The sequence below is a fragment of the Triturus cristatus genome, chromosome 2_2 (genome assembly GCF_964204655.1).
Source record: "Triturus cristatus chromosome 2_2, aTriCri1.1, whole genome shotgun sequence".
NCBI lineage: Eukaryota > Metazoa > Chordata > Amphibia > Caudata > Salamandridae > Triturus > Triturus cristatus.
In genome coordinates, this window is record NC_140582.1 from 68850305 (window position 1) to 68875712 (window position 25408).

General features: G+C 42.7%; 1 protein-coding gene across 2 annotated transcripts in view; it reads left to right on the top strand.

The window, feature by feature from the left end:
* LOC146861859 (uncharacterized) overlaps positions 1 to 25408 on the top strand; it is a 141718-nt gene that overhangs the window by 94524 nt on the left and 21786 nt on the right. The window contains exons 5-7 of one of the 2 annotated variants that reach the window (XM_085641029.1): positions 10601 to 10705; positions 11147 to 11239; positions 19822 to 19932. In XM_085641029.1, the coding sequence (XP_085497155.1) occupies positions 10601 to 10705; positions 11147 to 11239; positions 19822 to 19932 (309 nt within the window). The remainder of the gene's footprint in view (positions 1 to 10600; positions 10706 to 11146; positions 11240 to 19821; positions 19933 to 25408) is intronic. The other variant, XM_085641030.1, reaches the window with a different exon arrangement.

The window sequence follows — 25408 nt, forward strand, 5'->3', positions numbered from 1 at the left end:
GTGCTAATTTACTGTGATATTTTGATTGTAACAAATGTGCTTTGACCTCTAGCCTCATAAAGAGACTAGTAGGGTGTGTTTAGTAATAAATACATATATTTTATATATATACCCAGTGTGGTTCCCCTTCCATTTGGACATTCAAGAGATTATAGACTGGTAAAACATGCTGCTTTACAGTCCTTCAAGACCTAGCCTGAAGCTTGCTGTCCATAGCTACCACTAGGATAGCTTTCAATAAAGGTTGTCTTTAAACCTATCATCAATAAGGGTTGTTTGGACTGGTACAAGGTGCCCACTATAACTAGTGGACAGCATATACCAGGCCAACTTCTCACATTCTGGATTGGACAGTACTTTGTTATTAAAGCACCACAGTCTGTTAGGTGCTTTTGCGTTGGTCCCTGCTAAAATAGTGTTGATGCAGGAATGGTCAGAGATTAGTTTTGGAGAGATGTTTGTTTGGTCAATCAGGTGCGTGTAGGAACCAGAGATGAGAATGTAATCTATTCTAGTGTAGAAGCTGTGTGGAGCAGAATAGAAGGTGTACTCCCTTGAGTCAGGGTGTTGCAGGCGCCAAGTATCTTTAAGATTGTATTTGGAACATATTTTCATTAAACTTTTTTGGGATCCAGGATAATGACATCGTTTCGGGGTTAATGGCCTATCTTGGTAGAGTCCTCCTCCCCAAAAGTCTGTATCATCATTATTAGGTCCATATATATTTATAACATGAAAAAAGTTGTTGCCTCTACAAAGGGTTGAGATCAGTAGCCTACTATCTTCGTCTGAGGTATGAGACTCAAGAGTAATGTTGGAGTGTTTGGAAATTAGAGTAAGCACACTGTTTTTCTTATTTTTGCAATTCACCACAAGTGACCTTTTAGGTGACTCAGGCCTTACCTGGCAAAATGGGTACATAAAATATCTTGCCATAGAGTTTGGGTCGGACCTGATAGATACCATCAAGCACAACAAAGAAATCACCCTTCAAAAAAACAAAGAACCTCTTGGATAATTGGTCGCCTAAATGTATTACTTGGTGGGGCAGAATAGAGACAATAAAAATGATGATCACACCAATAATTAGCTACCTTATCAGCATGCTACCGCTACTCTTATCAGATGACTTCCACCGGAAGCACAACAAAATATGGTCACGTTGGGCTATATCGTGTCATCGATCTACCATACCACAATTAGACCCTCTACGAGTTTGACAGTCTCTATCTAATCATTACATTACTCCAGTCATTTAAATTCATTATGTACTTATACTTGGACATCCTGCGTGTTGTGTAATTGGTGTCTGCCTGTGTCATGTTTCCGCTGTTCTACCTGCAGTTTTCGCAGGTTAATTGGTTGCACGAGTTTATTGGTACTGCTGATTTGATGTGCCTTCATAATATATGTAAGGGGCATCGGCCCCTCTGCACCATGAAAATGCTAATAAAATGTGTTATGAAAAAATGGCCTTTTACAAATTGATAAAAAACTACTATCACGAATAAAACTATTGAATCTAGCGTCCCACTGGAACAACCCAAATATCAAATACGATAGCAAACCCCTTTTTGCCCATCATGGATAAACAAAGGCATTTTTTTCCCTTACCCACTTGGCCTGGAAGCACTGCCGGTGTCATTCTCTGAATTCCAATCGCTATTCCACTTAGAATAGATGGACAACTACAACTTTCTAAAAATTAAAACGGCCATCTCCAAATCTAAAGTCTACCAGAGGGTTCCATCCCTACCTGCACTTGTTCACAAACTTAACAAATCCAGTCATCAAGTCTCCTACTTCTACTGCCTTCTACACACTAAGACAACAAAATTAAACAATCACAGAACAGCATATTAGGAAAATCACTCCACCAATCCTATAACAGACTCAGACTGGGTCAGTATTTGGAGATCAGTTACATCGCAAAAAATCTCCCCAGCTCTATCGCAAACTAAATTCTGGCTACTACACAAAGCCTACATCTTGCCTACATTCTCTGAAAATCTTGGAAAATCCCACCTGCTGGAATTGTAACGATGAAAAAGGTGACCTTGCTCACCTCATCCTTCATTGTAAATCACTGTCCCCCTTCTGGGACAAGGTATTCTCATTCCTATTAAAACTATTTGGTTGCCACCCTAAGAAGGAGCTCTCTTTTCTCATTAAAGGCTTCCTCGATCCCAACCTGATTTGCCTGTCTGTTCGTGCCTTGCTGGACCTCCTCCTAACATCAGCGACCAAAATAGCCCTCTCTAAGTGGAAATCTACAAGCAAGGCTTCATTCCGCACCTGGAATAATTGGGTATCGCACATCAGGGCAGCAGACAACTTAGCACTCCTTCACTCCCCATGGAATTCACCCTCTAGGCCTATCTGGGGAACATTGGATAACTATTTTGCCACCAAGAAACCACCTTAAACAGGTCCGAGCACACGTACCCTCCTCATCACATCTTCTCTCCCCTTTGGGCTTCACCAAACATGCACACTCCTCCTACCCTGAGACTGCTACCCAGTATAGACAACTTCTTATAACTCATCTTGCAACCCTTAATGCCTTGAGCACGATTATAAACATGTCACATGTATGAAGTAACATGACACTCGCGTTCATATGCCATCTTTAACCTAACAAATAGTGCTGCTGCTTGGTATGACACGCTGTATCTTCAAAGTATGCATAAAGTATTTCTGGTACCTACTTAAGCTTTGTCTCCGTCAAATGCAATGTAAACTGTAGCATTTATACTTTTTCATGTCTATGCCTTGAGAACAATTCACAAAATGGTAGACATATCTGTGAGTTATATACCGTGATGTGTATAATATAAACGCACCTTTACTTGTCTGTTACTGCGAACTCTATGTCACCTCGTTGCACACAATAGACTCTGCACCTCAGGTGACTTTATGTCACAATGACTCTGTAACTTATTACCTCCTCTTAAGTTGCTTTTTATGTATTATTTGCTCAACTATTTGCTTATTTGTTCACTTATGCTTTTCTCCTGTACCCCCTGCATTTCTTTTTGTTACCTTCAAAACCAATACAAACCTTTGAAATTAAGAATTTGGATGATTGCGCCTGTGCACTGTCGGTGACCTTGCCAAAGAGGGCTTGAAAGAGTTGAAATTGCATCATAAATGTAAAACTGTCTCAAACAGGGGCCCCCAAAATACACTTGGCCCAGGGCCCCTAAAATCCTTAAATTGTCCCTGTCCCAGGGTTCCTAAAATCCTTAAGATGTCCCTGGCCACACCCCGTACCCTACGAAAAGTATTTTCTAGTTTGGCGTGACAAAGTAGTGGTTTGGCGTGACAAACTGTGGTTGCCTTTGCAGTGAGCCCTTATGAATACACCTGCATCTCCCCCAAACACGTCAGATTTTAAAGTATTAAAGACGTGGTTGTAATGAGAACAGTTGTTTCTCAGCGCATGCCATTGCTAAAGAGTTAGCCTGTGCAGTTCCAGGTACCTCAGTGGATGCAGAGCGAACACCTATACCTGTTTTTTTCTGTTCTCTACACTTTCTTCGTGAATTAGAAATGGGTCGCAAGATTTCACAACCTTCAGCCATTGCAGCCAATAACTATGTAAATGCCTACAATAAAATTACGTTCCTGCGCTTCATTGAATGAAAAGCGCCGAGTTCCAACTAAAGGTGACTCTGGCCAGTGTGGACCTTTAGCTGAACTAATTACAGTTGTGGACCCGGAAATGACACTGCAATATGTCTGTCTGAATATGTGTGCTTTTATGATGTTTTTTAATCATCGAATAAAGAAATACTGACTTACTGACTGACACTGCAAGTGCAGTTTAAACTGTACTGTGATCGATGTTGTGGGATTTGATCGGCTAAAGTTTAAGTGCTGGGAAGTGCTTGCTCTCACCTCTAGGAGGCGCTGTTTGTCAAACTTCGGCCAAGTCTGGATGTGTGGCGTGGACAGGCGAGTTGAGGGAATGTGCCCTCTCTTCGCAGGTTTATTGTTTCATACAACCTGAGTACACCAAGCACAGGTACAGCCAGTGCTTTAAATGGGCCGGTACTCACCGGTACTGAGTACCGGCACTTCCGAATTTTTTTGCCGTCAGTACCGGCACTTCTCTGTAACCAGGGAGAGTACCGGTACCCTGATCCACGGCAGAGCAGTCTCGGTTTCTCTGCTCCAGTGCAGGGCAGAGTCCGCTCTGCCTCCGAGGAGCTTGTAATTAACTTGGCTGAAATATACTTTTCCAGAGTTGCTGGTGAAGATTCCAGCAGCGCCCATTTCATTGTCCCCAAACTGCAGGGGGGTGAGAGGGTTTGTGTCAGGCTGTGATTAACAGGGCAGGGTCTCTAGACAGACCCTGCACTGTCAATCAGGTGCGCAGCGACCATTCGGGAGAAAGTGCCATCATGACTTTCATTTTGTGTTATGAGTTAATCTGTGTTTTTTGACATAAACACATTTCTCATGTGTTTTAATATGTGCTGCAACTGGTACAGTAGTCTCTATGTATGATGTTATTTTGCCCTTAGCCCCGCCCCTAGCCCCGCCCACTTGACACACCTCTGTTTTAATGAGTACCTGCACTTATTTTTCCCCATTTAAAGTACTGGGTACAGCACATACAGGAACATTTATGTATTTATTGAGCTGTAAATGAACAATTTCTTTCTCAGTATTTTGAAAAAAATAATTTCTTAAATCGAATTCATGAATACCGGTATAACATTCCCGTCACGATTTGCAATGTTTCTCCAAGTACTGCCCTTGCAGTCGGCACATCACTCACACATTTCAGCTGCAACAACAAAGTTTGTGGGTGAGAAACTCGAAAAGATGCCAAACTCTCACTGCTGTATTTATTTTCCAGTAAGCTTCAATAACACAAACCAACGAAACTCAAGTTCACAGACTATGTATGAATAAAGGATGTGTCTGATGTGTAATAGCGGAGTTTTTAATTTGTCCTAAATTAAACAAATTTCATGTGTATTTTACAGACAGGGAAGAAGAGGTGGGTGTTCATTATGTTCTGTGGGTGTGCAGGTCTCTAAATTATCAGCAGCAGTGATGGATAAAAGTGTCCTAAGCAAGAATCCCTACATACACATTCCCATCCTTCGCCAATGGCCAGCCCCCACCCGCGCGTTGTCCTGCTTCTCCTGGTCTTTATCACAGGCACTGGCAACCACCACCAGCCACCATCTGATGTGCAATGTGCCGGACAACATAGTTCGATGCCCCGCTCGCCGCAAACCCAGGCCCGCAGCTTGAGAGGGTGGTCAGCAGAAGAGGTGAGTGCCCATGAGATGGTGCCTGGTGGCATAGTGACAGTTTCATAAAAGGTGGTGCGCTTTGCTCCCTTAAGCAAAAACCAAAGGAAATGATGGACGGAGTGTTGAACACTTTGGTTTTTGCGCTTTGCTCCCTTTACAGCACAAGGGAACCACGCACCTCACACACAGTTCCTCCTGGAAGTGAATTGGTATGAGGCGTAAGGGATCGCAAAGCTCCTGTCAGGACCACAAATCTCAGTGATCCCAGACACTCAAATACCCAACACAGGCCTCGTTGGCTTTAAAATAATCCTTGTGGGTTGCCAGCTGAATCTCACATGCCAATACTTCCCACACAAAAAGGCATCTTCAAGAGGTCCTACAAAAAAGCAAGTTAATCACAGGGAAAGAAACAGCCAAACATGAAAATGTGTATAGACTTATTGAAGAGTTTTTTCAGCCTCACATGTTCATTTGAGAAATAAAAAGCAGAATATTGGAGACCTGCGGAGTAATCGCTGCATTTTAATGTTCTCTTTTCAGGGGCCATGTTCAGTTTAGGTGCTGGGCTCCCCAGCCCCCAGCCCCCAGGAAGAAGTTACGTCTTTTTGTATATGTGTGCTTTTGTGAATGTGTGTGTTTGTGCATGTGTGTGTGTGTTCACAGGCATGTGTTTGTGCATGTTTGTGTATGTTTGTCTGGGCACAGGACTGCATGTGTTTATGGGTGTCTGTTCTTGTGTGTGTCTGTGTGTGCGTATGCATGTGCTTGTTTGTGCATGTCAGTGTGTGAGTGTGTTTCGAGGTGTGTGCTTTATTGCGTGTGTGTTTGTGTGTGTTGCGCAGACAGGCGTATACTTGCGCACATCTACACTTGTGTACGTATGTGTATGCGTGGAGAATTCTTATTTCTGGAGACATTTCCTCCTCGTCCATTATGAGGCTGTACTGTAGAATATGCACTAGACATCCAACGGGGTAGCACTTACTAATTAACCAATAGAAAGCACTCCAGTTGGGTACACATTTTGTGCAAAGCTGTGTACTCTTGTTGGATAGCGGAACAGGTGGCGTTCTGTTCTGGCTCAATCACTCATAAAGCTACTGATACATCCACACAGACACTCAGAAAGCCATTTACACACCCATTCTAGCATGCTCACATCCACTCACAGACCCACAGCCACTCACAAACACCCTCAGCTACCCATAAAGGCACTCACACACCGACTCACACACCCGCAAAACCACTCTCTCACACACCCACTCAGACCCATAGAGCCCCCATACACCGACTCTCAAAGGTTACAAGTTAGTTAAAAAATTACAATCAAACAAACCTTTGAAATTCACTACAAAAATCAGAGGTTACAGTGACATTATAGTTAGGAAATAGAATTAAAAAATCCTTAGAAATTCACTGAAAAAAGCAAATGTTACAGGGATGTTATAGTTAGCCTCAGATTTCACAAAACCATTGAAATTCCGCAGTTATAGCTACCTGACCTACTATAACTTACGCCCCCGCAATGCACTGCTTATGACTTCACCTATTACATCACTCATGACATGGTCAGTCAGTCATGACATCCCCACACATCCTCATACACCCAGTGACACACCCATTCACACTCCCACGTACTTATCCACAAAGCCATTCACATACTCACTCACTCACACACACAGCCACTAACATAGCCACTCATCCTTACACCTACTTCCACACAGCCACTCACTCACCCATACATTTACTCAAACAGCCACTCACCAATATAGCTACTCACACACCCAGTCACTCACCCATACAGCATCTCAACAGACCCACTCACACACACACCCACTTACATACCCATTCACACATCCATTCAAGCACTTGCATGTCTACTCACTCATCCATACAGCCACTCATACATTCATTCTCCGATACAGCCACTCACACAGTTAACCAAACATCCACTCAAACTCCCACTCACCCACCCATACAGCCACATACACACCAAGTCACTCACCCATAGTAACTCACACAGCCACTCACACACCCATCCAGCCACTCACACACCCACCCATACAGCCACTCACTCACCCATACATCCACTCACACACCCATACAGCTACTCACATACCCACGTATTCACCCATACAGCTTCTCACACACCTACGTATTCACCCCTACAACCACTCACACATCCACTCACACACCCACTCACACACGGATGCACACAATCACACAACCACTCACATAATATATATATTTTTTAATGGAATCACTCATTAATACTACACAATGTATACTCATTTAACTTTTGTGGTACCTTAGTATGTATGTTTAACACTATGAAACGTTTAGAAAACACTCTCAATCACTGGATGATGTCATCAGAGATTTACTTATATACACACACACACACACAAAAATAAAAACGCTGCACTCCAAGGAATCCTTTCTGTTCACAGCAATTTTATGTCATAAGCACTCCCATCTCTGCCCTACACCCACGTATTTTGACACACAGTCTTGCTCATGGTGAGCCACTTTACCTTGTTGGATTTGACCGGCGCTTAAACAGATGGTGATTCCACTGCTCTAATATAAATTGTTGGTAACGATTATCCCAACAATCAAGTTCTTTGTCTTTTGGGGCCACTCCCTACCGTGTGGCCCTCTCTTTTACATGCCTCTGGCCCTTGATTTGCCTAGGTAAGCATCCTTGTGTCGGTTTGTAAGACGCTTACATTCCTTTACACTGGCATCGGGTTACAATTGTCGTAACCCTATCAGTGTCTCAGGCATAATGTTTTCTGGCCTAATGATGATCCTTATCATTCACTAGGGATCGAATCGTTGTTGAATAATGTACCTTGACTCATTTGTTATAATTATTTATTTTATGTATGAGCAATTGTTCTAACAGGTTGTGACTTAACCATTGTGTTCTATTTTGTCACACTGATATGCCCAAGTTTGGAAACTTCACTTAATTCCTCTTGAGGTTGTGCTCCCACTGTGATGTTGTTTACTTTGCGTTAATAAAATGTAATGATCTTTCCACTTGGATACCATACGTATAATAAATCTACATGGGATGTATCTGCTTCCATGTATGCAATAAAGGCAGAACGGCGATATCCGTGGACTTCTGCAGGATTGTAGGCCCGCATATACTATCACAGACCATGAGTGATTTCAATGTTACCACCGTTCTGATTGGCTACTGGACAGCCAATCAGAATGACTAAAACACTGTTCTGGTTGTTGAAAGACAATCCAAAAATTGCTAAATAACCTATAGTTTGTGTATTTCTGACTGGCTGCCGTTTAACTAATCCAATTGAGTTCCTTATTGTATTCTATTCGGATTAATAGCTGGCAGCCTGTTACATCTTCCACCGTTTTGTGGTCCAGGGATTGAATATGTGACGTTACAACGCGGTCGTTACACCGCGGTACGTTACATTGCAGTTATTACAACGCAAGTCGTTACAATGACTTGCACTAAAGGGCGCTGGACTAAGGAATAGTATAATTCACTATTCCAACTCCAGCCTACGTAACAGTAGGGAAGGTGTTGGAATAGTAAATCATACTATTCCTAAGTGTATAGCACCATCCAGCGCAAGTCGTTGCAATGACTTGCGTTGTAATGTCCGTGATGTAAACGTACCGAGGTGTAACGCACGCGTTGTAAAGGTCGTTCGCCCAGGGAATCATATGCATCCTCAGTACATGTGGTTTTCTGTGTTTGAGCATGAAACCTGCACTGCCATTTAGAGCAGATGTTGGTGTTTTTTTCGAAATGAAAACCAATCTGCACTCAGGTTAAGGAAAGGGGCGTACTCTGCAATAGCTGCATTTCAACAGATAGTTTTGTCCGCCGCCTCAGTGTTTGATGTAGAAGATGGTATAGTCGGGGTCGGACTGGCTGTCTGACAATATGGCATTGCCAAACGGGCACTTTGTTTGCGAGTGTGGTGGGCCAGTTTTGGTTATGAATAGGGACAATTTTGTGGGCATCCGTGGCTGATTGTGTGAACTTACTGTGGCTGTATGTGGTAGAAGGTCATGACCTGTTTGCATCCACACATCAACACAGGCCTGGAAGCTGGAGCATTGGCACTGGCTTATGGTGTGGGCATTCACCAGGGTAAAAGTGTACCAGTAGAGGTGCTGTAATCCATGCCAGAGACTACCATACCTTCTCTATTCTCCAGTTCCTCAATGCCCCATGTCCCAAAGCAGACTTTAAGTCTCTATTCAACATTCATTGATTAGCCCTGCAAGCAGTACCGCCAGCAGTTAACTGACTAGCAGCAGTTGGGTAGGCTTAGTTGGAAACAGATCTGCTGTTGCATAACCTATGCATACAGAGTTGTGCACTGAAAGAGTGGCGTGGTGTGGTGAGGATATGATGTTGGTTGCAAGCATCATTAAAGAAACTGACACAATGCCATGTGAAAAGGCTTTCCCCTACACTATGACTAGTCAGAAGGATCACAGGTTTTCTGCAGTTAGAGCCCACCAAAGAGGATTCAACATGCCAGGTTGATACATCTGAACAGCTCATTATTGCCTGTGACTAGTGAGTCAGGCCTACGTCTGCTGCACATGAAACCAGTCCAAAGATTTCCCCCCCAAAAAACACCAGGTATGAATGCTGCTGTGTCCCAAACTAAGCCTGCCTCCACTGAGTTGTGTTTTTTTTTTAAATTAACCTACACTATGGGCCCCTTTGGATGTCAGAGGAATAACAATCTCAAAATTCTTAGTTTAGAAGGGAACTGTGACTCACACCACTTTATTTTAGTATATTAACTACCATCCAAACATTTGTCAAATATGTTGGGGTGTGGTCTATGGAGTGGAGGTTGGGGGAGACAGAAAAACTATTATTAACGTATGAGGTTGGGCATATTTTACTATACAGCCTGATTGTAGGCCACCATGAGAAGAATCAGTGCCTTTAATTCACCTCATAACACAGTGTTAGACTCCTTAAATACTACATAGTATATGCATGATACTCCCCAATATGTGCAAGCCATGTAAGTGACAAACAATGGGAACGGTATGATTACCAGAGCTCAAATGAATGGTCTGATCTGCATTTGGCATACACGTCAGAGACAAACAGAAGAGCAAAGATGAAGAGGTAAAGGAGGCCCAGTACTGTGTTGCATGCATCAGTGACTTGTAGTACCCATTCGAATTAAACACTCACATTCACAAGGTTTGAAATCAAAAGACTCACTTTCAGTGGTTAACCCTAACCTGCAGATTTCCGTGCAATACAGATGTTCTTGACTTATATTTGTATGCTTTTGTGAAAACAGGGCATGATGAAGGGATTATTACCCTCAACATCAAAGAAGAGGAGGAATTGTATCCTGTGTTCCATCAGGAGTATGAGAGAAGAGAAAACATGAATTGTTCTACAGGTTAGTAAAGTTACACTTTCTGAATACTATCTTACTCCCAACGTAATCATCCTTAGATTCCTCACTGCTATGTCTTGATGCTCAAGACCCAGCTCTACTTATAATTGAATATTATTTTCTACTGCTTGTTCTTTATATTCTGCATATGTTCAAAGTTAAGAACGTGTGGGCCCAGTTGTGTCAAGACTAGTTAGACACCTTCTCTTATGTTTACAGCTACCTTTTTTTTTAGAAATAATTGGTTATTTTGGAGATTCTGAGTTTGGCCACCCAGTTCAGCTGATCAGATATCATTGTAATGGACAAACACACCATTTTCCTTAAGTGAGCTAGATCTCAAGGTCTGAGCTTTAAAGGGTTCATCGGTTACATATGTATAGTGAAGCAAAAACAATACCACATTGTTAGCATTTGGAAATTGTTCATTTCTGTCTTGTCCAGAAGGGTCACCATCAGACAATTCTGAGTCAGTGTTGATGATAATGGATGACTGTGGCGACGAAGGAGAAGAAAACAGAACTACTCTTGGGCATGGTAAGTCACAAATTCCTCTTTGATGTTCGGAGAGACAAACTAAATATGTATCAAGTTAGAAATGCCCCAAAGATGTTTGTCGTTGGAATTTTTGTTTAGTTTCCAACCTTTGTTAGTTTATCAAACAATGCCGAAATTTGTGTGTAACATGCAAGTTGAAGGGTCGAAGTTCAACATGGCATATGCAACAGAAAAAATCCTTTGTCTTTGTCCACATTGGATACCTGCAAGTTTGAACCTTTCTTACCTTTGCCATTCCATATTTTCAAATAAAATGTTGTCTTCATCTTCTCAGAATATCTTTTCTGAAATTGGGGAAGATTGTTCGAAGAGTTGCTGGGATTGTTTTTGACATTGAAAGCCATTCTAGAACATAGGACCTTGTTACAATAGCGGTCAGACTGCCACTGACAGGCCGTCAGTGGCGGTCCGACAGCCCTTCGGTGTGACCGCCGGATTACAATCTCGGCTGTTGGACGCACAGCGGTTGGGGAAGACCACTGCATCCGCCAGGCTCAGTGATCCCGACGGGGCGGCGGTCGGTATCGTATTCCCAAATGGTAGCAGTGCAAGGGAAGACACCGCCGTTGGGATTACAGTATCCCTTTTCGACTAGTCTGTTCATGTCAGGAAGCCTGCCATGAAAAGGCTGTCAGAAAGAGAAATAGGGGGCCCCAAACAGAGGCCCATCCATTTTGGCCAAGGGGGCACATGCAGTGCCCCCACTTACCTCCATGAACTGTGTACCATGCACGACATGGTGCATGGCATACGGTCTATGGACGTGCAGGTGCTCCTTATCACGGAGGCTTACTGATGTGGCTCTTTTCCTTGGCCGCAGCACAAGCCGCCGTGATAAGGAGCACTTTCTGACCACCAGCACGGCAGTCGCATCGTAATGCGGCGGTCGGACTGCCGCCTGCTTGTCAGCCGGACACCGGACCGCCACAATAGCGGGTGATGGTCCGATCGCCCGGCATCGTAATGATAACAAGGTCTTCTCCATCAAAGACTCCACTCCATAAGAATTAAGAGAAAAGTTGTTTACATGCTGAAAAATCTGTACCAAATTTTAGCTACATTTTGGTTGCAGTCAAGGTTTGCACTGACCTAATGTGTAATTCATTAATGTAGTTTTAGTTAAACATTACACATGCCCCATATTGATATACTGATTTTTGGGTTAACACATTTATCTCAAGAACTTACAGTCAATTTACATTTGAACATCTACTCCAAATTGGCTGATACATAGGCTCTTTAGTACACAATGTACCTGTTGATCCAGGTCTGGGGAGCAAGCTAGCATTGCAAGAAGTATTCAGGCATCTGGGTCAGTTTGCCTACTGGGTTTTTCCGAAACAGGAAGAAGCTAGTAGATCCAACGGGACCTCTGGCCCTGACTGCCTTAAACAAGGACGGTGCCAAATTCTGGGCTAATCAGCTTGCCCAGTATCAGGAATAGCTTTCAATTTAATGACATGTCTCACTCTTGGGGAAGGGGTGTATTTATATCCCCGGCACATGAAAGGCATGCTAAAAGATTTGGCACACTGTCGCTGGATACCGCTAAATAATGTTGATGTTAAACTCTACGCTCAATCCCTTTATCAGGAGCTAGAAAATCAGGCAAAAGGAAAAACTTTTACCCACTTTTTTTAAACTGTGGTCCAGCAAATCAGCTCTACACTTGTTAATACCTCTGCCCTGTCCTTTCTCATTCAACAGTCAGCTTTCCTTACTAGCCCTTTAATAACATAAAACTTGAGCAGTTCGCAATTTTCAAATATTCTGCAGTTTATTTTGATAAGACAGATGGCCACCGACAATTTGTATCCTTTGTGAAGTCCAAAGCAACTCATTGCACTTCGCACTGTGCCGTTTTTTTCATATTGCTATGTCATTCTCGCTAATTCCAGTTTTCAACATCATCAAGGCTAAATTGATTTTCGCCTTTCTAGGGATATTTGACAGTTGATTAGATCGGCATCTCTATAGACCCCTCTTATGTCTCCCTGCACCAACTAGCCATGCTTCATTGAGGTTAGAATTCGTTTTCATGAAACAAACACAAGCCAGATGCACATTTTTCACTAAGATATGTTTTTGAAATTAGGAATATTACCATATAAAGACAGTTTTATATTCTATTTAAAGTAGTGATCCAGCTTGATTAATTGATTCCACATTTTATAAAGACCGTGGTTACCCCAGAAAGTGTTGTCCTGGCACTGAGTAAGCCAGTAAGCACAGAACAGTCTCTAACAGCAGGTGGAAAAAAGGTGCATTTTTAGTAGTTTGCAGAACTTTAGTAGACATTTTTCAGATTGAAGTTTCGGGGTTGGAGCATTCTAGGCCATACCATCATGGCTTTTGTAACTACTGTTTCATTATTGACATTTTTCCGGAAGGCGGGTTGCAGAGTATGTAGGAATGACTGCTCTTCTAAGTAAGAGGACAATTGTGAATTGACCATGTGTTCAGTAACTTTAGCAGTCAGAGGGAGTAGGGAAATTGGTTGATAATTCGACGAAGGGGTCCACCTCAGATTTGTTTTTTAAAGCACCACTGCTTAGGACCAGAGACAGAGTTTTGGGAACTGGAGCACCGGTGTCTTGGAGTTGTGTAAAAAGAAAATAACAATGATATGTAGTTGCCCGCAGTGAGCTTGTGCAGTTCTTTGTGACAGTGGCATAGGGCTTTGAAAGTGCTCTGTTTGGATACTGGCAACCAGTGAAGCTGGGTCAAATGGACAGAAGTGATGGAAGGCTTGCCAAGATCTAATTGAGGCAGACAGAGGAGTTCTTCACTATCTATAATATATGAGGCAGGTTAAATGGAAGACCCACAAACAAAGAATTGTGATAGTCAAGCCTAGGCGCTCTCAAATTCTGCACCAACATTTACCTAGAGAAGCTGGGCTAAGAAACCAGGATTTTTCTGATGATGCTAAAAAACAAAAGCAGGTGGAAATCAGATTGCTAATTTAAGCCTAAAACGACAGCTGATTATCAAAGATAATCTTTAGGTTGCGAGCCTGGTGAGCCCGTTTGGGAAGCGGGCTGAGAGAATCCAACCACCCCTCTTGGGTCCAAAAGGACGGATTTCTAAAGATAAGGACCTTCGTCTTGTCCGCATTAAAGATCAAGGAATTGTCTTTCGTAAACTGGACATTTCCCCAACGCAGGTTTTCAATCGTTTCTCAAGTGACAGCATCTCCCCATGTAGTATGAGAATAATGTGAGTATCGTTAGTGTAAGCAAAACAACTTTAGTCCAAAAGAATCAAAACAAATTTTCAGGGGACAAACATAGAGGTTGAATAAGGGTGACTTAAAGGAGAGCCTTGTGGAACTCCTGTAGTAAATGATTTAAATGAAGACTGGAAATTGGCCAGGCACATTGCCTTTGTGTGATTGGGTATATAAAGAAGAAAACCAGCAATGCCTCTTGCATCAATGTATTCAAGGCACTTTAGCAGGATGTCATGAAACACGCTGTAAAAGGCAGCAGACAAATCAATCTGAATCAAAGAAGCAGTGTCACTTGCTTCGAAAACCATTTGAATATCGTTTGTGTCTTTCACAAGAACCATTTCAGTGCTGACGTTTTTCTAGAAGCTGGTTTGCAGATGATTTAGGAAAAGTGGTCTCCTAAGTAGAAGGACAGTTTAACTTTAGCAGTCAGAGGGAGTAGGGACATCAGACAATATTTTGACAAAATGGAGAGGTGCGCCTTAGGTTTTTCTTTTTTTTAGAAGCGGGATGATGAAGGCTAATAAGCAGGAGCTGTCAGTGTTGGGACAATCATTGCGTCTACTTTCTGACAAGGATCCTGTGGTGAGCCCAAAGAAGATGTAACTTTACCCGCCACCTGATTAGGAGTGGCTAGGTTCAAAGAACTCCAAGCGGAGTTAGAGCAGTCCATGAAAGAGCAGGTGTACATAGGCTAGGAGGACACAGTATATAGAAACCAACATCAATTTGAGTAATAAGAACTTTTCTTGAAACAACTCCTGTCTCGGTTGAATACGAGATGTAGCTGCAGTCAAGAAGGCCAAACTATGAAAGGAATACATGCTGGGCCCGATTCACAGAACTAATTTAAGACAAAATCCTAAACTTACTACCATTTTGGTATTCACAGAAGGCACTTACTCATTTTGGTATTCACAGAAGGCACTTACTCATTTCGGTATTCACAGAAGTTAGGAGTCCTAACTTTAGGACTCCTAAATGCCTTCTGTGAATACCGAAAGTCTTAAAATTAGGATTTTTCTCAGTTTATTAGTAGTATAGTTAGGACTCCTAACTTTAGGACTCCTAAATGCCTTCTGTGAATACCGAAAGTCTTAAAGTTAGGATTTTTCTCAATTTAGTAGTAGTAAAGTTAGGACTCCTAACTTTAGGACTCCTAAATGCCTTCTGTGAATACCGAAAGCCTTAAAATTAGGATTTTTCTCAGTTTAGTAGTAGTATAGTTAGGACTCCGAACTTTAGGATTCCTAAATGTCTTCTGTGAATACCGAAAGTCTTAAAATTAGGATTTTTCTCAATTTAGTAGTAGTAGAGTTAGGACTCCTAACTTTAGGACTCCTAAATGCCTTCTGTGAATGCCGAAAGCCTTAAAATTAGGATTTTTCTCAGTTTAGTAGTAGTAAAGTTAGGAGTCCTAACATTAGGACTTCTAAACTGAGAAAAATCCCAATTTTAAGACTTTCGGTATTCACAGAAGGCATTTAGGAATCCTAAAGTTAGGACTCCTAACTTCTGTGAATACCGAAGTGAGTAAGTGTCTTCTGTGAATACCAAAATGAGTAAGTGCCTTCTGTGAATACCAAAATGGTAGTAAGTTTAGGATTTTGTCTTAAGTTAGTTCTGTGAATTGGGCCCAATGAATCCTGATTAAAATTGACATACTCAGCCGAGGGCTAGTACATATACTACCATCAAATCAGAGGTTGGGCACGGGATAACACTCAGAATTATTCATTATGCCATGTCTGCAATGTCGGAACATGTAATAAGCAGGGACTTCTGTTCTTTTTAAAGTGATCTCTCGATTGATAATAAACATATGTTAATGTAATTCACGATTAAATGATTTTTATTGATATTATGATTCATGTAATGAAATACAAAATCCCAATAAAAAAAATGAAACAAAAAAAAAATGAAGGCCACACTATGAAATATCAAGAATACTTCTTTGGTGGGATTTTTGGAATGGCAGATATGCTTATGAAAATAATTAGCTTCAGCCTTTCAGTTTTTATACAAATGCTTTCTGACATATAAATGGAGAAATCTTCTTCATTATAATTTGCCGTCCACTTTTTCTCCATATGTGTGCAACATTGTTTAGCAGAGACTAAGGGCCTTATTACGGTGACAGCGGTCATGGGACCGCCGTCGCGTTTCCGGCGATCCATCCGCCCAGTTATGATACGTGCATTGAGATCACCACCGTCATTTCAGCTAATGGTGCGGGAGAGGCAGATGCGGCCCATGGAGGTGGTGCAAACATTTTTCACCACCATGTAAATTATGACCTAGCTTTCCACCGTCCTTTTCCTGGCAGGGTCACTGCAATGCGAGAGTTGGCGGAAAGGCAGATAATTAGGGGAAAACTGCCTCCAGGGCGAATGTGCCCTTGTGAAAGGTAACTGCTCCGCGTGTTTTTATCTCTAATACCTTTGGGTCGGGTGTGCGCACTGTTTCTCTTGCACAACGTAAAGCAAGGAAGCAATACTCCCGACTAGCTGGATGCAGTGTAGCATGGCCGGCAATGACTTCAGGCTCATTACCAGAGCAGAAGCGTACCGCAGCCCACAAACCACCCGCCCCATGATAAAGTCATAATATGACGGGCAGAATGTCTCTGTCTTGGCAGCATTTCCTGAATGCCGCGGGGACGGGCTGGCGGGAAAACCGCTAAAGTCGTAATCGGACCCTAAGTCTTCAGTAAACTATCGGGCTGGAAGGTTTAGACAACAGTGCTTGCCTGGTTTAGCAGCATCAAGAAATAACATAGAACTAGATATTTCCAAAATATTGGACCAGTCATTTTGGTTCGGGTTATATATATATATCCAGACACCAGTATTTTTTCAATTTTCACATCTGACAAGAAAGGCTGCATACACCTACATGTGCTTTTATAGTGCAGTTCGCTGCGTGTCCCATTGTGTTTCTGCGTTTAGCCTTGTTCACAGGAACCCGTGATGTAGTGTATTATCTTCACTAATTAATGTAAATAATTATAGATATTTGTTTTAAATGAAGAACAAAGTAAAACATGCCACAACATTACTAACTTAATTTTCAATTAAATATTTAATTAGTTTTATTGTATTAAAGTGAAAATTATTCTTAAGATTTATTTTTAAAAATCCCGATTACAGTAAAAATGTTATATGTATTTATTATGTAGCAATAAATACCATAATTTATGTACGGAATGTATTTAAATAAATGTAAATATTAAAAAAAAATTAAGGTACATCTATTTTAAATTTAACAAAGTGATACAATTATTTTGTAATAAAATAATATCACATTTTTATATATGCATAACATTTTTAAACATTGGATTAAATGTACATGCATTTTGAAGAAGTTGAAAGAAACTTATTTATTTTAACATTATTTCCTATGGGTTTTATTTTAAGTCACTGCCTCTATTATTTTCTATTGGAGGGTTTTGCAGTACCAGCAGTTGGCCATGTATGGTGCTTCACATATTCCAGGTGTGAGTTGGAGTACATTTACAGATGTTTTGGGGCCTTTACGAAGTGCAGTTTCTGAATAGGATGAGCTTACTCTTTTATGTGTGGGTTTCTGTCCCTATTTCCCTCCTCAGCCCTTCCTAAAACCCTCCTTACTCCTCCCTAAATCCCACCTATTTAGTTGTAAGTATTCCCCAATTTTCCAGCTACTTTACTGTCTCTCCCACATTTACTACAAAAACATATACATATGTCTGCAGATATCTCTGAATTTGGGCGCAGATCTCAGCACATAAAAGATAGGTAGTACTACTAAACTTACTGCAAAATGTAGTTTGCGAATAGGGCCTCCAAGTGTTGTAGCTCTCAGATACATGTTAAAGTCAAGGTGGTGGTGAACATCTATTATAGCCTTAGAGCCCACCATAGCGGGCTCTCCCAGCCATTAAAGCTCCGCTTCAGCGTTAAAGACCCGAGCTGAAGGCTCTAAGGCTATCGAAACGTTGCACCCCTTGAGGGCAGAATGTTCTAATTTGTTAAACGAAGGCCTCACAGAGCCCAAGGGGATATCGAACAGCTGTAAACAAACATTGTAATGTTGGAGCACCAGGCTTCTACCAGCCATTAGAAGCCCAGAGCACTCCATTGTTTTCAATGAAGCTCCCAACATTTCTAATACCTTCTCCACAGTTCTCACTGGCAAACAACGAAGAGTTCACGGGAATTCCTTTAATAACGAAGCATCAAAAAACACTTCCATGAGTCTTGTGTAAACTATTAGCATTGCTAATTTGTCAAATAAAACAAAAGTGCATGGGCCCAAAATGTTCATAGACATCTGCCGTCAGTGCTGCTGGATTCTGAGGTTGCGAAGTCTTCACTCCACCTAATACCTCTTTCTTCCACCATACCACACTACACGTCCTGTCTCTTTAACTCAATGTTGAAGGTTCTTTTTTATCCCTGCTGTCTCCATTTGTCTCTGTTTTCCTACTTTCCTCTTCCCCTTTTTCTTTTTTTCTCTCTTGCTCCGGGTCAAAGTCTGATGATGAAAAATAAGTTCTGGTCCATAGAAATAAATCCCATTATTGCCCACCCATAGCATCCACTGGTACAAATCAAGCACTGGCTTTTAAACCTAATGAAATTTGTAGCATTGTGTTTCTGCTTTACTTTTCTAGTCCACCTAGAGGTCTATCACAGTGTGCAGGTCTAGGGGGCAGTGAGTGTGTATTATTGGGCAATGTATAGCCGTCTAATCAGGATTTGTCAAACAAAGCAGATCACTGCCAATCAAAGGTGCTAAGTAACTATATCAAATAAGCCAAAGACAGATTCTCATATATCGCAAAGCCTTATTGAAGTATATGTCCTGGATGAGTCCAATTGTCCTATAAGCTACTCCTTTATGTCTGGTAGCATCGTAGGCTAAAGATAGATGGGCACATGCTGGTGTTTTTGATTACCTTTATTTTTATATTTTTTTCTTATTTCTTACTCATTTGTTCTTGATTTTTCTCTTCTTTCACGTTTTTCCTCTTTTTATGTCATTGATTATTCTTTTACCATTTTACTTCTATCTTTTTCTTTTTAAAATAAGTGTCCATAAAAATACAGAATCAGTGATATAAGATAAGCAGTCAGCTTACTCATTAATATAAATATGCATGAACTACCTCCGCTTGCATGCAAAGTAGGTGTTTGCAATGGTAAAGAAAAAAAGAATAAACCATGCTCGAAAATGATGACAATCAAAACGGATAGGAGTGTATTGTGGAACGAGCTCCACACCATAGATGTGTAAGATTACAAGATTGTTGGAAACATTTATTAATTATCTGTTTCGTCTCATACAGAACACATTTTCAAAACACAAGTCGTGTCATTCTTTATTAAAGAAGAGGAAGAAGACTATTCTATGGGCAATAGCAGCATTGAAAGAAGAGAATGCATCAGTACTCGCACAGGTGAGCTGAAAGTGCTTTGTTACGTAAACATCTATAAAGATACATTTTTGTTAGTCCTGTGGGTACAAGTTCTAAAAGATATTTGTGGACTATTTAGCATGCCCTATTTAGCTCAGACGTATGTCAAAGTCAAAGTCAAAATAAACTTTATTCGGCTACTTAATGCCATAAAAGTACAACAAAACAAAAAAAAAGACAGACATTCAGCAAACATAATAATACATTAAACCATAGTCCATGGTCAGTTGAGATCCCACTGGTTTTAACAGCCATAAAACAGACATATGAAGTAGATAAGTGAAAAATAAAACCATAAGACAATTCATAATTATCATAAAATCCTACTCAAGACAAAGTTCATAATCTGCAGCCCGTTGGGGAACAACAAAATAAGATGCACACCAGCATATAATGTGACAGCTCATGAGTGATTAAAATACACATCATAAAAGACATGACAGCAGATGAAATAGAAATCAGTCACCATAACATAGTTCGACCTGAGAGTACAAAATAAAATTTGCCCCACATACACTTGCTTGTATTTACAATTAAAAATAAGAAATATCCGTATTAAACAAGACTGCAAGATACAGAGGATAAAAATATATTGTATATGTTTAAAAAAAATTTTTTTAAATTACATAGCGTGATTAGGGACAATGTCCGCTGACTGACTCGAGGGCAACCTATTCCTGTGTCTGATCGCCCACCATAGAAAGCTGGCTACCCCAAAGCAGACCATAGGTGACGCCAGTGTTTGAAGGTAAACCAACGCCAGCCTAAACTGTACAAAGTTGGAACTTCTGAGCAAAGGGAGGATAAACTTTCTGCGCAGTAGATTGTAATATGCGCAGAAAAACATTATGTGAATAGTGTCTTGCTCTGAGAAGTTGTCACAGGGGCAAGGATTTAGTGTGCCCTCCTTGTAAAAACCTTTAGGGAGGCTAGTAGCCAAGGAACCATATTCATTCTAAGTCTTGATTTTTTTTGCTCTTGACCTCCCACCCATCCCCAAACAACCAAGTCTTGTTAGGACAAACAGATGGTACGGATTATTAATATAAGATAGATATGGTTGCATATGTTGGCCCAAGCTCAGTGTGACGAATCTTCTCACCATAGGTTTGTGCAGCTCGTTCTCCTCCCTTAATCCTTTTTGTCTGTCCAGAAACTGCTGCTTGACCTCTCTAATGGCCAGTTTACCCAGAACAATAGGGCTCAAAAATAAGTCTGGGCAGCCAAGGATTTCCATTTGGTCCTTAATATATTTTAACCAAGGAATCTCTAACACCTTTTCTAGGGTAAGGCAGTCTCGGATGATCTGTTGGTTTAAGTTAGGGGTCGGTTGGGCCCAAATTCTCAGCCAATGTAATAGAGGCGCGGCCACGATCTGATCAGTGATAAAACCCGCTCCCAATTCCTCGTGTATATTAAAAATTTGGGTAGATGCGGGGAACGAGAGCAATTTACGCATAAATATATTTTCGGCCCCTTGGATTTCTTTCACGTCTATGTAGCCCCAAATATCGCTGCCGTAAGTGGCCATAGGGATACACTTGGCGTTATGAATCTTCATGAGTGCGGGGAGCAGTTTTGATCCTATTCTTTTTGCAAAGTCTAGAGTAGCACATGAAGCTCTAGCTAAGACGTTCTTTTTATGGACGCGCTGCGTGTGCCAAGTGCGTTGATCATCAAAAAGAACCCCTAAATAGGGAAAAACGGGGACTTTTACTAGCTCAACTCCCTTGTAATAAAATTTGGCCTTCGCTGCCCTCCTAGAGCCTATGGTCATGGCATACGATGATTTTTTAAAGTTAGTAATTAAGTCCAACGACTCCATAAAATCTATAAAACAGCTTAAAAGCAGTTGCAGCCCCCTTGCAGTTCTGGCCATTAAAACCGCGTCATCAGCATACAGCAGGGCGGGAATCATTTTGGTGCCGGCACTGGGTATGTCTTTACAACAAGAGACCAGAGAATCCCCTAGTTTGTTGATATAGAGGGTGAACAGCAAGGGGGCCAATATGCACCCCTGCCGGACCCCTATTTTTACTGTCCTAGAGTCGGTCAGGCTGCCCTCTTCGTTAAAGCGTACCGCCGCAGTAGTATTTTCGTGGATGGCAGCCAAAAATAAAATCAGGTCAGCATCCAGTCCTATGTCTCGAAGAATCAGCCAAAGCTTTGACCTATTAACAAGGTCAAAGGCCGAGGTTAAGTCCATAAAGGCCAGGTGGAGATCCCCGCGCTTTGCAACTGTGTACTTCTCTATCACCAAATGGAGATTAAGGCATTGGTCCAGAGTTCTCTTCCCCTGCCTAAAACCATATTGGAGGTCGGAGACTATGCTTGCTTGGTCAAGCCAGTCTGTTAAATGCTCCAACACGACTTTCCCCATAATTTTGGCTGCGGAGTCAAGGAGCGAGATGGGCCTGTAACAGGCCGGGTCACCCCTAGACCCCTTTTTAAAGATTGGTATAATAACCGCCTTTGCCCATGATGGGGGAAAGCCAGACACACAAGCTACTTTAAAAACATGAGTTAAGATCTTGTCCCAAAGCTTGGGATCTGCCTTGTAAAGATCAGCCGGTACTCCGTCAGGGCCTGGAGCTTTTTCCCCGAGAGTTGTGACAATCGCTTTGTGAACTTCATCGACTGTAAAAACAAGGGGGGAACCTACTAGACCATGAACGGGTTTCTCGGTGGAAACTCCCGGCGTCGTGTCACTGTACATTTTTCCAAAATGTTGCACCCACATCTCTGCGGAGACTAAATAATCTTTACTGGAGTTTGGTGAGTTGTCAAACAGGGAACAGGGGAAAATCTGGAACTATTAGCCAGCACACTGGCTTGGCTAAGCTCATCCCAAGCCAGGTCCCTTAATTGCCTTTTCCTACTTTCTACTGCAAGTTTAAAAGCCTTCCTTACATCTTTGACCCGTGATGCCAACCTTGGCTTTTTCTTAAGCTCCTGCATTAGTTCCTGATGAGTGTTCATGCAGGCTTCAACAAACCATTTTTTAAATTTTGGGCACCTTGGTCTACTGGCTATGGTAAAATCTGAGACAACCTGCTTCCCAATTAGGTCGAAAGCGTTTAACACGGATCTTGGTTGGGAATCCTGGTCTGTACTAATACTAAACTCCTGGGCGCATTTGATAAACAAACTATCAATGAAACTTTCAGGGGTAATCCTTTCCCACCTCACTCTGCGAGCTTGATCTTTAAGAACAATATTAGCATTAGTAAGTTGAGTCATGGTCCTTCCCTTGTTGACAGCATTTAAATTAAGGTCCAATATTAATGGGTTATGATCACTAACACAATTTTTTATTACACTTAATCTACCTATTAACGTCAACAGCGGAGATGATACCAAAATGTGGTCAATTATACTTTCACGGCCATGACCAACATAGGTAGGAATGGGAACAGTCCTGTCCGATTGTTCAAGGCAGATCAGGTTATGAGCAGATAAGAGACTTTCTAAAAAAATACCAGTTGAGGTGTGTTCAAAATGGCTTAGCCCCTGGGGGCCACATTCCTCCTCCAGCCTGGCTGAACAGTTAGTGGGGCAAAAGTGAACATTAAAATCTCCCAGAACTAGTGTGTCATAGAGTACATCTGAGTTATCTCCGTAGTTTTCCAAGAGGGCCGTAAGAGCCCTAAGATGCTCTGTCTCATGGGTTCTAGTACATGAATTATAAAAATTGACCACTAAAAGAGTTGGTAGGTTCTTCCCTGTCAATTCTACTACTAACATATGAGGAGAACAGGAATCAATCATCCTTGCATTATAAGAAAGCTTAAGGTTGATCAGCAATAATAGCCTCCCCCTTGCTCTGCCATATAGCAAATTTACAAAAGGATATAAACCCATCCAGGTAAAAATGATCATTAGACTCTCAAGTTTCCTGCAAAGCTATAATGTGATGTGTAGCAAGAAAACGTTCCCAAGAGACATCGCCCTTTTTTGCCCTTAAACCAGCAATGTTCCATGTTAAAATTTTCATTATATCATCATCAGTTATAATCGGCTTAAAGCCAGATTTTACTATATTAGCTGTAATAGCCGGAGATTGTTGATTCAAGGAACAAAAAATGGTGGGAGGGGGAGGAGCCTAGCGCGCAACCAAGATGGCCGCGTAGGTGCGAGGCTCCCGAGGACCACCACGACCTCCTGAATTAATCCTGGCTATATCCTGTCCTTGTTGAGGGGACTGCATCGGTGAACCCGAGCTGAGGCGCCATCCGTTTTTCCTTTTCGAATCGGACCCCGGACACCGGTGGGAGCACCGATTGAAGGTTGCGGCCTTCTCCGCGCTGGCCCCCCGGATTGGAGTAGTGGGGCGATCCGGGGACAAGGCGAACAACAGCGGCGGGCAGGGCTGGGCGACTCGCGTATCCCGTGCTTTCACTTTCGCTTTTGCGCTCTCCTTGCCCTCAAGCGAGGTAGGGTTGCGGAGCGGGGTGCGCTGGTGTGGCCTTGTCCAGGTGTCCGGCTGACCCGCCGGCCGTGAGTCGTCCTGCGGCCCAGTGGTCGCCCTCCCCCCCCCCGGAACCCGTGAGCTGGTTTACCGGCCCTTTCGAGGAGATTGGCACGACGGTGGGAGAGCAGGCATGTCCACCAAACAAGATGGCGACCGGGCGAAGGTGAAGACGACCCGCCGCGGCCCGGCGCCTCAATCCAACAGTATGGACCGCTACACCCTCCAGAAGGGATCTCCGGAGACATCGCGCACATCCCCGGCGGGCCCGACGGAGGCATCTGCTCAACCGGTGGATCTGACCCTCCGGGACGTCATGGGCGCCATCGCAGAGATGAAGGCCTCGGTGGACCAGCGCTTCGACACCTTAGCGCAAAAGATAGACTCGGTCCTGGTGGATGTTAGCCTTGTGAGGGCTGACTTGTCCAAAACCAACGACCGGGTCGATTCCCTGGCCCACACCACAACGAGCCTCACGACGGACGTGGTGGCCCTCCAAAAGGAGGTGCGCCGGCTTGGCCAGGTGAGCGCCCTGGTGGACCGGCGACTGGAGGATTCCGAGGGTCGGGCCCGGAGGAATAACGTTCGCATTGTGGGAGTGCCGGAGGGACGAGAGGCGGAGGCGGCAGACCTTTTTGTGGAAGAATTGATCCTTACCATCTTCAGCCCCGGGGGCTGAGTAAGCTTTTTGCGGTGGAACGTGCTCACCGGGTCCCGGGGGGCAGACCTAAGGCCGGTGCCCCGCCGCGGCCTCTCATTGCCCGGATTTTTAATTTTCGGGACAGAGACGCTATCCTGCAGACCTCCAGGCAACAGGGACCGGTCAAGCTTGATAACATGGATGTGCATTTCTACCCAGACTTTACTCCGGCGGTCCAAAAACTGAGATTGAGTTTTCTCGGAGTTAAACGTCGCCTACGGGACCTGAACCTTAAGTACTCAATGCTTTTTCCAGCTAAGCTAAGGGTGGAGGTGGATGGGCGCACGCAC